The 17,638-nt window shown below is 37.7% G+C and overlaps 1 protein-coding gene across 1 annotated transcript in view; it reads left to right on the top strand.

The window, feature by feature from the left end:
• Positions 1-17,638, top strand: part of scaper (S-phase cyclin A-associated protein in the ER) — a 720,649-nt gene that overhangs the window by 165,507 nt on the left and 537,504 nt on the right. Inside the window, 1 exon segment of the mRNA XM_051920308.1 lies at positions 6,245-6,450. Coding sequence (XP_051776268.1) covers positions 6,245-6,450 — 206 coding nt within the window.

Below are 17,638 nucleotides of genomic sequence, written 5' to 3'. Positions count from 1 at the left end.
GTGTTTTGAAGGGAAAGCCTCTATTCATCGGGAGAACACATCGACAATCACAAGACAATATCGGTACCCTTTAGACGGGGTTAGTTCAATGAAATCCATTTGGAGGTGTTCAAACGGACCCATTGGATTAGGGGTAACGGCGGGACTTACCTGGGTACCCTTTCCCACATTAAACTTTTGACATATTGCACAGCGTCTGTAAAATTGCTCTGCATATGTAGAGAAACCTACAGCTTCCCAATGTTTTTCAACATCTCGAACCATGGCATCTCTACCTGCGTGATCGAGGCCATGGGCGATTTTTGCCATTCCTGGGAAAGAGGCTTTTGGGAGAAAAGGTTTGTTAGTGTGTTTATGAGTCCAGACTCCATCAGAAAGGGACCCTTCTTTGGACCATTTTCTCCTTTCGATATCCGTGGCTGCACTCTGTAAAGAAATAATTTGATTATCAGGGTCCTGGTCATTTCTCTGTTGGAATAAAGAAATTGGTGTGTTATTATATGCAGCCTCTTTAGCAAAGTGGTCAGCTAATTCATTTTCTTTGCTAACAGGATCCTGTTTTCCTGTGTGAGCTTGACATTTAACAATCGCTAGCTTCGATGGTTTGGTTATAGCTTCTAAAAGGGATTCGATCAATTTCTGATGTTGGATGGGTTTGCCAGTACTGGTCTTAAATCCCCTTAGTTTCCATAGTGCTCCATGATCATGGCAGACTCCAAAAGCATACCTGGAATCTGTATAAATTGTTACGATCTTCCCTTCGGACAGCTGACATGCTCGAGTGAGTGCTACGAGTTCAGCTGTTTGTGCACTTAAGCTTGATGAAATTCGATTTGCTTCCAGCAGGCGGTCCCCTTGGACCACTGCGTAACTGGTTGAGGGTGCTCCATTTTTCAATCGCAAGGAACATCCATCCACAAAAATCATTTCTCCAGTTTCTAAAGGTGTTTCCTGTAGATCTACTCTAGGTTTTACAACCTTTGCTATTTCATCATGGCAATTATGTGGTTCTCCTTCGTTATTAATTGGGAGAAGAGTGGCTGGATTTAAAGTGGAGCATCTTTCAATTGTAACATTTGACAAAGTACAGAGTACATTCTGATACTCATAGGGATCCCTTTAATACACTCTATAACACACAAAATCACCCAAACCATTTTCAACACACTTCACCCCAGTATTATTCTATATTTACACTATATTTGGAAACAATGCAGCAAAGGAAACAGAAACAAATGGACTCTGAAGAAAAGCAAGTTCCACTCTTCAGGACAAACAAACATAAAACAGCCTCTCATGATGTTAGCTGGTGTTAACACAATCCTGCTCAGCTAAACGGCGCCGGTTTCCAGATCAAGGAGACTCCGTTGGCGAACTGAGTCAGCGACAACAAGGAAAAAACTTCCGTGGCGATCCAATCCTGCGACAACAAGGACAAATCCAACTATCGAGAAACCACACGGTACGATACCACAGCAAGACCGCATTCCCAGAAAAAGGCTACAGTCACAGAGAATATTAACTCAATGCACAACTTTAAATACACACGTCACAAGAAAAAAGAAAAGGACAGAAGAAATTTCATGAGAACTACATCCGTGCTTGCTAATACAGCTTCTGTTGTTGCAGCCACAGCACGAAGACACGGAGGAAGTGCTGCGGCCACTGGATCCAGTTTTTTAGAAAAAATAAGTCACCGGTCTTTGTTTATCTCCATGTTGTTGCGTCAGTACTGCATTCATAAATCCCTGCTTTTCGTCCACGAACAAAGTGAATGGACGAGAATGATCAGGCAAACCTAGCGCGGGCGCAGATAGAAGAGCAGCTTTGAGGTTACAGAGAGCCTTCTCAGCCAGTTGTTGCAACGGCTGTGCTCTTTCAGTAAAATTTAGAACCCACTGTCTGCAGTAGCCCAGAATACCTAAAACAGACATAACCTGTTGTTTTGTGACCGGTCTAGGAAGATTTTGGATGGCTGTAATGCGATCGCTAGAGAGAGCTCTTGTTCCATACGTAATGTCATGACCTAGATATTTTACAGTTGTTTTGATTAGCTGCAGCTTAACTTTAGAAACTTTATGGCCATTTTCCCCCAGAAACAGCAACAATTTCTGAGTATCTATTGTACAATTTTCTTCCGTAGCGCTACATATTATTTCCATCTACATACTGTATCAATGTACTACTTCCGGCCAGACGCCTTCTAAATTTTGGGCAAGAGCTTAACCAGAAACACAAAGGGCTTCTCTGTATCCCTGAGGCATGACGGTCCATGTCCATCGGCGGTACCGCGTTTGACGAGATCGGGATGTACGGCGGAGATGCCAGCCTCTGCTTCGGGAGACAAAGGATATTGGGCACGGTGCGGGCGGAAGGAGGATTTCGGGTGGATCACCAGAGGCTCACAGTGGGCTATCCTTTGAAACACTACTTTAGTTATTAAATGGTCAGGAGTATCAAAAATACCTGGAGTAACTTGTAACCAGTCTGTTCTTTCAAGGCATTTTTCCACCCATGGTCCTATTTTCTCCCATTTAACAGTGTGTGATTTAGCTAAGGAAAAATATGAGGCACTATTTTGCCAAGATAATATATGTGCTGTGAGCATGTAAAATGAACAGAAGCAGCTGCCTTTGTGGATGAAATAAAAACACAGTAGATGTGAAGGGTTTCGGGGCAAGTACCAGAAGTAAGGAAAGATTCTAGCCAGGTGGTGTCTACTTCTATAGGGAAGTATTGGGCAGTACAGTGTAAAATGTCAGGGGCCTGTAAATTGGGAAAAAGACAAGGGGAAAAAGAGTGTAGGGCTTTGAGGAGAATGGTGTGTGGGGAAATATCTAAAGTCCATGCTGCAAAAGAGGGTTTGGGGTAAGGGGTAATTTGACACAACAACTTGGGGGTTGAACAAGGTATGTCCGCCAGGACGTGACTGGACTTGAAGAGGTTTTGATACTTGAAGAAGGTGAGGTTGTCCAGAAGCAGTAAGCACAGTAACAGTTTCGTTCGAGGTAGGGACCTTTGCCAGCGAGCGAGTGGCACCAGTGTCGATTAAGAAAACAGTCTCAGTGCCATCAACGAACAATGTCAGTAAAGGATCAGTCTCTGAATTATGAGTGAGCAAAGGTAGTTGAAAAGAGTGGCTGGAGGTCCCAGCGTTTTCCTATGGCCAGTATTGTTAGTCAGGGGTGTCAGAGAAAACAGGTGGAATAAGGGGAGGTGGGGGCTGTTGCTGTCTGTGAGGGCACTCCCGACGAAAATGTCCAGTTTCACCACAAGCGTAGCAAGAGTAGGAATTAACATTGGGATTAAAGGGAGAGGGAATAAAAGGATTCTTAGTGTGGTCAACAGGAGGAGCTCTAAAACCACCTCGTCCTCTTCCTCGTCCTCGTCCCCTTCCTCTAAAGCCATATCCTCGACCTTGGTCAGGAGCATTCCTGGTATAATAGTTCATCTGTGCTGCCAATAATTTGGCATGAGAGTGCGATTCGGCATGTTCAGCATGTCGTTTGACTTCATCAAACGTGGCACTTTCCCACTCAATACAGGAAGTGCGGACCTTGTTTTGTATATCAAGGCGCAAACCGGAAACAAAAGGTGGAACTGCAGCTCGGGTGCGGTCATCAGCATTTCCCAAGCCCGAGTGATTAGCCATCAGGTCTTGAATCCTATGTGCCCATTCATCAACCGTCTCGTCTCTTTTTTGTTTTGCAGCAGAAATAAGGGACCAGTCCGTTCCTTTTTTATATTTTTCTGCAATATTTTGTCTCAACGCCTCCCATTGTGGGTTAAATTCGCCTTCTCCACCTATCCCCTGTCCTCGAGTTAAAGCTGGGTTCCATACCCATGGAACGTCATTGCGGACACCCCTGCTAACAGTGGCCCATGTGGTCCCAAGCTTTCGACGAAGTACCTGGGTCCATTCAGCAGCATTTGGCTTATACATGCTATCTAACTGATCAAGTTGTTCAACAAATTTTAGTCCTCCTACTTCCTTTGGATCTGGAAGTGCATTCACGACATCTTTTAGTTCTTGGATGTCCCAATTCCGATTTATCATAACTGTTGTGGGATTTTGTGGTCCAGCTGGATGGGCAGGGTTATAATGGGGATTGGGAACTTCTATTAAAGGGCAAGTAAGTGAAGGTGAAGGATCAGAAGAGAAAAAAGTTGGAGCTGGTTTGTGAGTGGAGGTTTGACTTCGAGTGCATTTGGAGACGGGGGTTTGTCTAGTACAGGGTGGGTCATCACGATGGGTTGAGGGGTCTGTGCCTGGGGAATCATCAGGGGAAACTTCTGCTAGTTGTAGTGCAGGGGGGGGCAGTCGGAATGGGGGATAGAGGAGGGGATAATAGAGGTGTCTGAGGTTGGTTCTGAGGAGGGGAAAAAAATAATAGGATAAATCTAAACCTGTCTTCTTTTCTATAAATTTTCTAGGAGACCCATTTTTACGGGGCGTCTGTTGATCCTCCGAAAATAATTCTTCCAGCATTAATGATTTTGATCCCCCTGTGCGGCGATTAACAGGCTTACTGTTATAAGTTCCCATTATATCCCCTTGCCCTCCCGGGTTCTGTATTTAATTTTCCAACTATATACTGATTCGCCTAATCCCTTGTACGTATGAATCAGCGAGGCATTAAGTGTGCCACTCACTAAACCTAACTGTTCCCTTCTTTTTCCCAAGGGAAGACACCTAACTATCGGTACTGATCCAGTTCCCAGGAGAACACGGTTTTGTTGCTTATTCCGTATGTAGATTTATTTATTCCGTTCCTAACAGCAATCCTGCAATCTATGCTCTTTTCGGTTTATATTTCCATACCACCCCGTTACTCGTCCCGTTAGCCTGTCCGCTCACATCCCCGGATTCCAGCTCAGGTGACTTCGTGTCCGATTCGGTTCAGCAGAATACTACATCAATACGTCCAGCCGAGTCTAGGATATGGGTGAGGCCAGTATCCTTTCGTCAGACCTTTCGTATGCGTCAAACTGCTTGGGTCAAGTCTCCATCACCTTAAGCAACCCGTTGAGATATGAGTATGACTAGACGGTCAACAGGAAACTCGCCCTCCCGTTATTTAGAAAATAAAAAATATTCGGAAATCCCCCGGTGCTTACCCCAGCCTGGAAGTGTGCAAGCTCTGTCTGGAAATCCGTTCAGTCACCGTGGATGTAGCAAAGAGGAGACCAGGGACTCCTCACGCAAGAACTGTTTCAGGACAGGGCAGTCCTAACTTTTGCCGGAGCTGCATGCTCTGCTGCCGGAGTACTCAAATTGACGGCAGTCCGCTGGTAAGACGGATCACTGAAATGGTCTCGCTGGAGGAGTCGACCGGCCGTCTCCTGCCCCACGTTGGGCGCCAAAAACTGTGGACACTTTTTGTGACTGAAGACAGAGAAGAAAATTAAAATTAGTCAAAACCTTTTATTAATACATACCAGGCAAGGGTAAAATGACAGAGAAACACAGTCCTAGGACACCGCGCTTCATCTGCCTCGAGCGCAGATGTCCTTGTTCTTTTATACCTTTCTAATCTCCTGATCGTTGACCACGTAAGCAAAAAATAGCGTCCTGACTCATTGTACTTTTCCAATTTTGTAAAGTCATTACCCTAAAGGTATATTTTCTTGTCACACACATCATCAAAAGAAAACTTCCAGAAAGTATACATGCTTTTTGTCACGTACGCAAAACACAAACAAGTTTCATCATTCTGTCCTATTTTCTGTACACACATACATTTTGTTCAATTACATCTTTTTATGTTTTCACAGTAGTGTGTGTTGCTTTGATAATGCGGTAGGGATGGACCATTTCATGGAAATTTCAAACACTCCTAGAAATGTTTTTATTGAGTCTGTTTGAATTATGGAGTCTTTTTCCAAATTAGGCCATTTAATCACAGGCATTGATTGACTGAGTATTCTTATTATTTATTGATTATTTATTAATACAATCTATTACAAATCTGTATTTCAAACAGGAGTGTAATGACATTTAAATATGTTTCAAAAAAGCATTTTGGTACTGACAGTAGTTTAGATAGGTAAAGTGTCGTGCTTGGGTACTTACAGTATCTAGCAAGATTTAAAATCTGACAGAATTTTAGACATCTCACATTATCTGTCTGAGGTACCTACATGTATTTTATACAGTAGCCAATTTGAATGTCATATGAATACTACTTGCTAATATTTGTTTTTTTTTTGTTTTTTGTTTTTTTTTAACTCTTTCTATGAGCAGGTAAAAAAGATGCAGAAGGCTGGGAAACTGTTCAACGTGGTCGTCCAGCACGACCTCGATCTGCAACATTGGTGCCAAAAATAAATGTACCCCAAGTTTCTGTCATAAGTAAGGATGACAGTGACAAGGAAAATAAACAAGAAAGTCAAACTGAAGTAAACCCAAATATGGCGAAATTAGAATTTAATGCAAAGGATCAAATTCAGGTACCTTTCAAGAAATATGTTTAATGAAGCAAGCTTTTGAATTTCATTTTTTTTTAATGAATGTTACGATAAAACTGACATGTCATGTCATTAACTTTGATGTAAATTATAACTACTGCAGTTTGTTTTAGTCTGTGCAGTATGGTTTCTGTTATTTGTGATTATACTACCCTGGCTGTCATTCAGATTGCAACTGAAATTGACTTAAATACTGGTCCTGAATTGCCATTTCTGTTTTTTCTACGTTATGCAACTGCTTTTTTTGGTAATGTTAAACTTAATACTTTAGAAATGCCTGTAGAAATATGTTGGACCATATGGAGCATTCCATAGTTGTAGGATTGCCTTTCCATGGTCATACAGGCTGGTGTCATGTGTCAACCAGGGTACTTCCTCTGGCTAAGGTTCAAATTCTTTTGTTCATTTTTGATTCTTCTATTTATGTTGATTATGTACATCATTCTTTAGTTTTGATTTTGTCTCTGTATATCAGTTACCATTTCTATTTTTAATGTGTTGTATGGTCCCATGGGGGGGGGGGGTACCTGCCAATCACCTTCTAGAAATCTGGAGGGTCTACTACAGCTCTTGGTTGTTCATTTTGACCATGGCTTGGAGTGTTGAGTTTAATTGTGTGTTGTGCTGTGGTTGTACCTTTGGAATTTTGACCTTCAAGCTCTGTATTTCTGGCTAGTGACAGACTGAACATGAGCACAAAATATATGCTGGGTGTTACAGCATCATATTAATACATTTGAGCCTGTTTAAACCATTTCTGGATTCTCAGGGCTAATTATTTATTGCTTACTTTTGTTTTAAATATTTTATCATGTAATTTGAGGGCGGTGAATTTCTTTTGCGTGTATAATGTTTCAAAACTCTTTTTAATTTGCAATTCTACAAACATGTAGCTAGTACCCACATCTTAAGGGTAGTTAACACCTTTTTTGGACAAAAGTTCCTTTTTTGAACTAATATTAAAATAAATTCTCCAATGGGACAGATGTTTATTTTGATTATATTTAGAGGTACAGTGACATGTATTAAAGTGGGGGTATTGCTTAGAGAAAGTAGATTTGTGATGTCATTCTAATTACTAATGAAAATGTTTTTTTGCAAATTTATGAATTTTTTTCATTAATTATGTACCACACAGAAGGCATAAGAATTTATGTTGGTGTGTTCTATACTCTTGCCAAAAAGGGAATTTACTAAAAAGTCCAATAAGATGATAAAAAACAAAACTTTAACACAATATAACATCTCACATGTTAATTTGAGGACTTTGTAGTTTAAATTTTAAAAGATACATAACAAGGCTCACACACATTTATAGAAGAGACATAATAGGCTAGTGTTAGATCAGAATACCTATGCTCCCTCTGGATAACCAGGTTATGTAAAACAACTTACTGTTCAGTGTATGCTGATGATGCTCTGTTATACATAAAGAACACTCCTAACAGGCCACTAATAAGAGTTAACTCCTTCAACAATATCGCCTACTAGATGCTGAGAAACTATGCATTTGACTACCAATAAAAAGACAGTTTCTCAAAGTTGAAAAGTCACATTTATTATCTTTTAAGAGAATCATTCAAAACCAAGGTACAAAATACAGGAGACAAGGGTGTCAGAGACCCATAATTACATTTTTAGACTACTTGAAAACCTCAAAATCAACATTGTTAGGGCTTCCTGAACATAAATTTTAAAACTACATTATGGTAATATTAAATCAACCATTTTATAAGAAAATAGATATAAATATTTATAGGAAAATCATTGTTAGGGAGTTATTTTAGCTTGCTTTGCCTTCAAAATGCTATTCTTCTTCTATCTGTGTTCATAACCAGCTTAGAGGAACAAGGCTGGTCTGCGGCCAGATGTTACTAATGTTGTTTTTTTTTTAAAGCCTAACACTACTTTGAAACAAAAGAAAACAAAGTTCTCTTCTTTTAAAAGTTTAATTTACTTTTAAAAAAACTTAAACAGAAGAGTAAAAATGCCTCAAACGATGAAATCTCAACCAAACGTTTGCAGCTGTTTTAAGCAAGCTTCAGAACAATGTGGCAAATAAGCTGATGGCATCTGCTTTCCTGTATAAAAGTCTGTGTGTTTGTGTGCACGTGTGTCTGTCTGGTTGTCACAAAAAGTGGCCATTCTGAACGATGCTGACCAGAAGTATGAGGTGGGGTGGCTTTTATATTTTTATATTTTATTTTATATATTTTTTTTTTGTAAACAATTTTATTATTGTTCTGTATTTATGTATGATGCAGTTAGTTTAAAATGTTCATATCCTAAGTTATAGAATTCTGTACAGCTAAATGTATATTCAACAGTACCAGAGTAAAATTTAAGTGTTCAGCCAACAATGAAGCACTTATGGGTTCTTGCTGATTACAGCAAGGTAATTTCTAGACTGTTCACATTCATTGACAGGTCTTCATCTCACAACTAATGAAGCAGCTAAGATTCTATTCAACTTGACGTGGAACTTATGATTTTCCTTCACTGATCAGCATACAATTTTCCAAATAGCTGAAAATGCTTCTACTTAATGGCATAATCACATGTTCCTGTGGCCCATCTATCTAAATTACTTTCCAAATGATTTGAGAATAATTAGTAGAAACCTCTGGTCTTACCAAAATAGTTTTTCAGTCTGTCAAATTTAATTTACTATACTTGGCTTACATTCTTCCACCTAGTCCTAATTGTTTCCTGTTTTTTTTTTTCATTTTTCTTTTCATTCATTAGTTTATATTCTAATCTGCTTATCCTATTACAGTATTGTGGGGAGCCAAAAACTATTTTGGTAACATTGGATGTAAAGAAAGAAACAACCCTGAATGATATGGCTTGTCTATCTCATAGCACATACGGTACATGTACACTTTACATAATAAGGGGCAAATTAGATGCACCACTTTAAACTGTTAGAAGAGACTATTTTGGTTTTAATTTGCATGTAATTACAGTACATATTGCTTCAGCGACTGTCACGTAGCAGTGGTGAAAAGAGAGAGGTGGAGAGAGGTTATCAAGATCATCTGAGTAATCACAAACACCTGTGACACCAATTGTTAAACATTATGGTTCCTTGAAATGGGGGGACCATGTATAAAAAGTGTTGCAATTTCTACATGGTGTAACCAAAGTGTATACAAATACCCTTGAATTAAAGTCTGCAATGTGCGCTTTAATCACATGTGAATTGTTTGATATGTAATTTTAGATTGTGGAGCAGAGGGGTACATTAAGGAATGGAAGGCACTGTAAGTTCAGTAGACTGGCTGCTCAAACTGTAGGACCTGGATATCTGTAAAGTCCAGTGTAGTAGATTTGCCTATTAAATAATTTTTCTAGATATAAAGCAAGTTTATATTTTTATTTTATTAATTTTCGTTGTAATCATTCCATACAAATAGATCAATTTATAACCCAACAAAATTGATGACAAATCAAACCCCACCCCTGAGAAGGAGGATATAAAGCAAGTTTAATGCTGCATGTTGTTTTAATCATGTCATTTTAAACCTGTTTTGATATGTATAATAAATTACCTTGTAATGTTTAATGTATTAATTTGTTATGGATTTGTTATCACTGCATGAAAGGTCATTTTTTCTCCAGCTTAGTGTTCTTGATCTAGCTGGCAGCCTTCTCCTAAATTATAATGCATTATTTGAAAATGGGGAGTAAGGGTTATTTTGTCATTGTATTACCTGCAGAGTCTTATGACACTGGTTTGATTGTTGTGTGCAATTTGCATTATCTTTTATTGGCATCCTTCCTTGAGTTCAAGTCACAGTTATTTTGTCAGGTCAGCAGCCAACACTGGATTTATGGGTACAGTATGTGCATGATTGTGCTTTTTGGTGGACTGCTAGACTTCCTGCCTAGAAAATAATCCTTGTATTAAATGGGTACTCTTGTTGCAGTTTTTTTATAGAATGGGTAGACACTGTTTAGAGAAAATGTTTATTTTTATTTTTTTTTTTGTTATAAGAGTTTATTATTTAATTTGTGGTCCTCTTTGTCCCTCTTTCATTTGGTATAGAAATGTGCAATTTAACATATAAAAACTCTGTATTGCAAAAATCAAACAATAACATTTCTGTATTCTCAGCTGTACAAATTACTCAACCGGAAGGAGTGTTTTATTTAAACAACCATCCAAATTTTTTGTATCATGGAAATATAAATGTGTACACAGTATTAAAAACTGTATTCAATATTATACATATTATTTCAGTAACTATTATTAATTTTATTTTAATTAAACATCATCAGTTTAACAATAATATGTAAACATTGAACATGCCATCTAAATATAAAGACGTAATGGGAACAGTAAGCTGCTACATCCCTGTTGTGTTCCTGGTAATACATTTAATTTTATGATTTTTTTTTTTCCGCCATCATTGTCATAATTAAATGTAGCTAAATGCAGTTTTTACCTATAGCAATTTATTGCAACAAATATTATATAATACTAACACTTTTTCTATATTTTTAGGTGACTCTTTGTACTTTACACGTAATCTAGGTAATGCATATGTAATTATGAAAAAATTCCACCAGCATTTTCAACCTCCCTAAGTGCAAAAATATAATTTTAATATAAAGTTTGATTATAAATAGAGATAAATGATTGTGTATTGATATTATCAATTAGTTATGATGAGGAACAAAGATATGATATTTGAGAAATATTGTGCAACTGGAAGTGGTTCTGATGACCTTTTCCTTTATCTCAGTATACAAGAAAGTCAAGGGGAGTACACTCCCGATTTTTATAGATAAAAACACTAAGTTAATTAACATTAAGCATATGCCTTAGGCCTTATTGCCAATATTGAATACATCTGTATTGACAGAAAATTGGTCGGTTAATTGTGATATAATTAGTTCAAAAGCAACAAAATGTGACTACTGCATCATTGAAATGTACAATGAAAAAAAATGTTCTGTCCACTTCATTGCCCTGCTGGTGAAAGTAGTAAAAATGGCAACACTATAGAAAGTTGTAGTACATTGGACTTAACAGATGGTAGAAATTTGCTGTAACATTAAACCAGTTTGCACGCCATGTTAATGTTTTATACATCCTGACTTTTACGCAAGAAATGGCTTACACTCAATTCCGAGCATAAGCACGTTTTATACATGAGGCTCCAGGTACTTGGGTTTCTTCCTTTATTTCATCTCAATACAAGTTGAGTTGAATAGTGATTCTAAATTGGCTTGTGGGTTCAGGAAATTATTTAATAAATGAGCATTAACGAATATATGTAAATCCATCTTTTAAAGAATAAACATTAAAGAAGAAATATAAAACTATTTTTACATCTTTTGTGTAATGAGAAAGATGTTGAAAATTCAGCAAGGGCAGGTGGTTTTGAGAAGGTGCATCAGTGAGCTTTGGTAGTTTAAGGCATGGGCTTCAGCTGCTGCAGGAGGTTTAAGAATGGGATTTTCATGCCTATGCAAATCTGTATGTGGGATATTAGACTTTGGTTGCAGATATAAAAGTAATCACACCAGTTTGAAACCCTTTTACACCATTCCAACTGAGTGATATTTTGGTTTGTTTACGGAGGACAGCAACCTGAGTGTCAAATTGATTTCTTTATAAATCACTACACATTCAATTGCTAGTTTTAACTACAGAGCATACTGTTACTATATTTAATTTTTAATTTGTTTTCTGAATGTAGTTTTTTTTTTTTTTTTTTTTTTTTAATTTCACTTCATAGTAATGTGAAGTTCAGGCTTATTCCGTCTAGCAGTGGGTGCAAGGAAAGAAGCACTAAATAGTGACGTTCAGACTGTTAAAGGGTAAGGTCATAAATACTGGGCCAAATTCCAATCAGTGTTATATGCAGGTCTTTTCAGTGTTGGAGTAAAGCATCATACCCCTTAAGTACCCAGCAGAAGGACAGTAATAATACTGTATGAACACATCATGCAATATGAAGGACAATCAGGTCTGCTTTCTTTATTGTTTGACCTTTTTTTTTTTTCTTCATTCTCCCCTTTTTTCCAGTTGATCTTGATGTTATTGCTTCCTCCTTTTGTTGCTTTTTTTGCTTGTTTTGGCCTGTCAGTATATTGACCTTAGCTTGCTTAACATGGCTTAGTTGTCCTCCAGCATCCGATCTTTGTAAATTGGATACTCTTCTCAATTATGCAACTACCAGTCCCATCTGCTTGCTCTAAATGAATTTCTGAGGCCCACATATATCTAGATACATGAGTAATCTGTAAGTGTGTACGTTAGGGTAAGAAGTGACATTGCTGTGGCAGTTGTATTAGCTTTCTAAGATATGATAGAGTGGTGTGAAGTGTATGACACCTTAAAATTTTATATTTATGGAAATTCAAAGGAACATACAAGGTAGGTTGATCAATCAATGCTATGGACTGAGACAGAGTGAAGCTCGACTTCTGTATGAGAGTCTTAAGAGTCTGCACATGTTAGGTTAGTCCTGTTTTTAAACTTTGCTGAATTTATTAAAAGCAAGCAACATTCCATACAAACAAGTCAAACTTAACAAACTAAATTCAGTTCAGCCCCCACCAAAGAGAAAGAGAAGAAGGCCAACAGCCAGAGTAAAACTTTAAGAGTAGAAAAGAGGGAAGAGAATCCTTTTCCCCAATATAAAAGCTAATTCTAAAATGACAGGATCTAATCAATAACATGTTTTAAAAAAAATTTGAACAGATCCTTTAAGTGAGAATTTGTTTTTTTCCCCCAATTTCAAATAGTATATTACATCAGTTTCCCACTGATTTAAAAGAGGGGGGTTTAGATTCTTCCAGTTGGGCAGGATATGTCTACATACTAATAGTGAAGTAAAGGTAATTACAGTTTGTTTATCCTTCTCCACTTTCAACCCCTGTGGGACTATAACAAGCACAGCTGTAAATGGGTTAGTGTGATTGTGTCACCAAAGCTGTCCTATAGGCATTTAAAGATTTTGGTTCAGAATGATGTTAATTTGGTGCATGCTCAAAATATGTGGCCCAATGAGGCTGGAGCTTGATTGCAGTGTTCATAGGTTGGATCCTGCCCTGGAAACATTTTAGATAATTTTAAGTGAGACAGATGTGCTCTTGATAAAAGATTTTAAGTTGAATAATTGTATGTTTTGCACATATGGAGCTAGTGAATTCTGGGCATGGCTGCTTTCTACTCCTTTGATGAAATGTTAAGAAATCCTTTTCCCACTGTACTCTAGGATCTTTGAAAGGAAGGAACATTAAAAATTTTTTATAGATTATAGAAATATTGTCCGAGTCCTCAAGACTGATCAATATTTCTTCCCGAATAGAAGTAGCTGGGAGGTGAAGAAAATTGGGCAGAATTTGTTTAGGAAAGTTTGTAATTTTGAAATAGTGGAAAAATTGTGTTGATGGCAAGCTAAATTTGGAGTGTAATTGTTTGTAGGATGCAAAGGCATTATTTATGTACAAATCTCTAAGTGATTTAATCCCGTACATTTTCCAAACATTAAAAACTGTGCAAGTTTGAGAGGGTGGAAAAAGGTGGTAATCATGTAGGGTTACCACAGATAAAAGCTTCTCTGTCTTAAAGTGCTTCCTACATTGGTTCCATATTCTGAGTGAATGAAGGACAATTGGGTTGTTAGTATATTGACGATAGCTTGTATTTACTTGGGCACAAAGCAAGGAATATAAAGAAGTACTGCAGGTTTTTATTTTTATTGCAGACTAAGTCTGTGTGTGTTCATCTGTTTCTGTCAATGTCCAGGTTTTTATAGCTTGTATATTTGCCTCCCAGTAATAAAACTGAAAGTTAGGTAGAGCCATACCACCTTCTGCTTTAGGTCATTTTAGAATTGCCCTTTGGATGTGTGGATGTTTTGAATTCCAAATAAATTAGGTTATGATTTAATCTAATTTCTTAAAATATGATTAGTTAATGTATATGGGGATGCTTTGAAAAAGAAGTTTAGGATTGATATTCATCTTGACAGTTTTGATTCTCCCTGCTAAAGTAAGATGGAGGGCAGACCATCTATGCACATCTTGTTAAGTTTTTACATGCCGAGAGCATAATTTTGTTGAAAAATAGCCTTATGTTTACTTGTAATGTTTACCTCTATGTATTTAAACTTATCTGTGATGATAAAAGGGAAGATGTCCAATGTAATGTTGAGTGCTAGAGAGTTCACTGTAAAAAGCATACTTTTATTCAAATTAATTTTGAGTCCAGATCCATCCATCCATCCATCCATCCATTATCCACCGCTTATCCGAGGTCGGGACGCAGGGGCAGCAGCCTAAGCAGGGAAGCCCAGACCTCCCTCTCCCCGGCCACCTCCTCCAGCTCCTCTGGGAGGACCCCGAGGCGTTCCAGAGCCAGCTGGGAGATATAATCCCTCCAGCGTGTCCTGGGTCTGCCCTGTGGCCTTCTCCCAGTGGGGCATGCCCGGAACACCCCCCCCCCAGGGAGGCGTCCAGGGGGCATCCTAACCAGATGCCCGAACCACCTCAACTGACTCCTCTCAATGCGGAGGAGCAGCGACTCTACTCCGATATCTCTCTAGGATAACTGAACTCCTCACCCTATCTCTAAAGGAAAGTCTAGCCACCCTGCGGAGAAAACTCATTTCAGCCGCTTGTATCCGCGATCTTGCTCTTTTGGTCACTACCCAAAGTTCGTGGCCATAGGTGAGGGTAGGAACGTAGATCGACTGGTAAATCGACAGTCTCGCCTTTTGGCTTAGCTCTCTCTTCACCACGACAGATCGTTACAGAGCCCGCATTACTGCGGATGTCGCACCGATCCGTCTGTCAACCTCCCGCTCCATTCTTCCCTTACTCATGAACAAGACCCCGAGATACTTGAACTCCTCCACTTGAGGCAGTACTGTGCTCCCAACCCGGAGAGAGCATTCCACCCTTTTCCGGCTGAGAACCATGGCCTCGGATTTAGAGGTGCTGACTCTCATCCCTGCTGCTTCGCACTCGGCTGCGAACTGATCCAGTGAGAGCAGAAGGTCACTGTCCGATGAAGCCAACAGAACCACGTCATCCGCAAATAGCAGAGAGGAGATTCTGAGGTCACCGAACAAGACCCCTTCCCCTCCTTGGCTGCGCCTAGAAATTCTGTACATATAACTTATGAACAGAATTGGTGACAAAGGGCAACCCTGGCGGAGTCCAACCTCAACAGGAAACAAGTCCGACTTATTACCGGCAATGCGGACCAAGCTCCTTGAGTCCAGATATGTTTTGAAAATATACTAGTGCCACAAGCACTGTATTTTGTGATATATATAGTACCATATTATCTGCATATAGTGATATTTTCAATTCAAGTCCTTCTCTGGTAATCTCCTTTATCTCAGAAGCATTTTGAAAGTGAACTGCAAATGCCTCAATGGAAATTGCAAATAGCAGTGGTGACAGGGGGCATCTTTAACTAATACCACATTCTAGTTTGAAGTAGTCTGAAATAATGTTGTTAGTACAAACTGAAACTTCTGGACTGGTATACAGTAGTCTTATCCATGCACATAAGTTCAGGCCAAACCTAAATTTGTGCAATGTAGTGAAAAGGTAGTCCCATTCAACCATATCGAATGCTTTTTCTGTATCCAAAGATAATAAGATTACCTGGATGTTGGACTTTGTAGGTGAATATATTACATTAAACAGGCATCGGAGATTTAAAGCTAAATGTCTGCCTTTAATAAATCCGGTTTGGTCTTATGATATTACTGAAGGAAGCACTTTCTCAATTCCTCTAGGTAGAACTTTGGAGATTATCTTTACATCATTATTTAGAAGTGAGATTGGTCAATATGATGCATATTGTAATAAGTCCTTATTTTTCTTAGGAAAGACAGTGATTAATGCTTGGTTAAACGTTTGAGGTAGAATTTTATTGTTTCTGGCTTCTGTAAATGATGCCAATTAAAGGGAGCTAACTTGATTGAATGCTTTTTTTTTTTATAAAATGTGGCAGGGTAGCCATCAGGGCCTGCTTCTTTTCCTCTCTGAAGTGAATTTATAGCATCTATTAATTCTGAGAGTGCCACAGGTTTATCCATTTCCTCTGCATTATGAGTATCTAGCTGTGGTATTTGTAATGCATGGAAAAATGCATTAGATTGTGTCTTCTTTAAATTGAGTAGAATATAAGGACTTATAATAGTCTCTAAATGTGTGCATTATATTTTTATGGTTAATAGTTTTGTTTCTGTCTGTATTGGTAATTACCGATATTGCTTCGCAAGCTTCCTGCTTGTGGATTTGTTCAGCTAAGATCTTATTATCCTTCTCTCCATGTTCATAGTAATGATGTTGTAGTTTAAAAATGACTTGTTCCATTTCTTTTGTTGTCAAGAAGGTGAGTTCTGAATGCAAAGTTTGTCTTTTCCTATAACATGCCTCATTTGGAGACCTGCTGTGTTTTTAATCTATTCTGGTAATTTCACTGATTAACTGTGATGCCTTCTTGGTTTCAGATTTATTTTTGTGGGAGAGATATGAAATAATCTGTTCTCTTAAAAATGCCTTCAGAGTTTCCCAGAGTATTTTTGCAGAGACCTCTGACAGTGTTTATATGATATATATACTGTGTATATACATATATATATATATATATATATATACTGTGTATATATATATATATATATATATATATATATATATATATATATATATATATATATATATATATATATATATATATATATATATATATATATATATATACTGTGTATATACATATATATATATATATATATATATATATATATATATATATATATATATATACTGTGTATATATATATATATATATATATATATATATATATACTGTGTGTATATATATATATATATATATATATATATATATATACTGTGTATATATATATATATATATATACTGTGTGTATATATATATATATATATACTGTATATATATATATATATACTGTATATATATGTATATAAATCAATTTGCTTGGATATAAATTCTGTACAGTTCTCATGCGAGAATAAAAGTAGATAAGACGCCAGCTTTGAGATTAGTATATGAGGCATAATGATTTGAGCTCTATGATCAGAGGGGTGTGGTTGGAGACGGCAACAATAGCGTCATTCTTAAAAGATTTGATCACGGGCAAAAAAATTGTTTTCTA

The sequence above is a fragment of the Erpetoichthys calabaricus genome, chromosome 17 (assembly GCF_900747795.2).
Source record: "Erpetoichthys calabaricus chromosome 17, fErpCal1.3, whole genome shotgun sequence".
NCBI classification, from domain to species: domain Eukaryota; kingdom Metazoa; phylum Chordata; class Cladistia; order Polypteriformes; family Polypteridae; genus Erpetoichthys; species Erpetoichthys calabaricus.
Note: the sequence above shows the minus strand (reverse complement) of the source record. Positions and strands in the feature narration are given on the sequence as shown.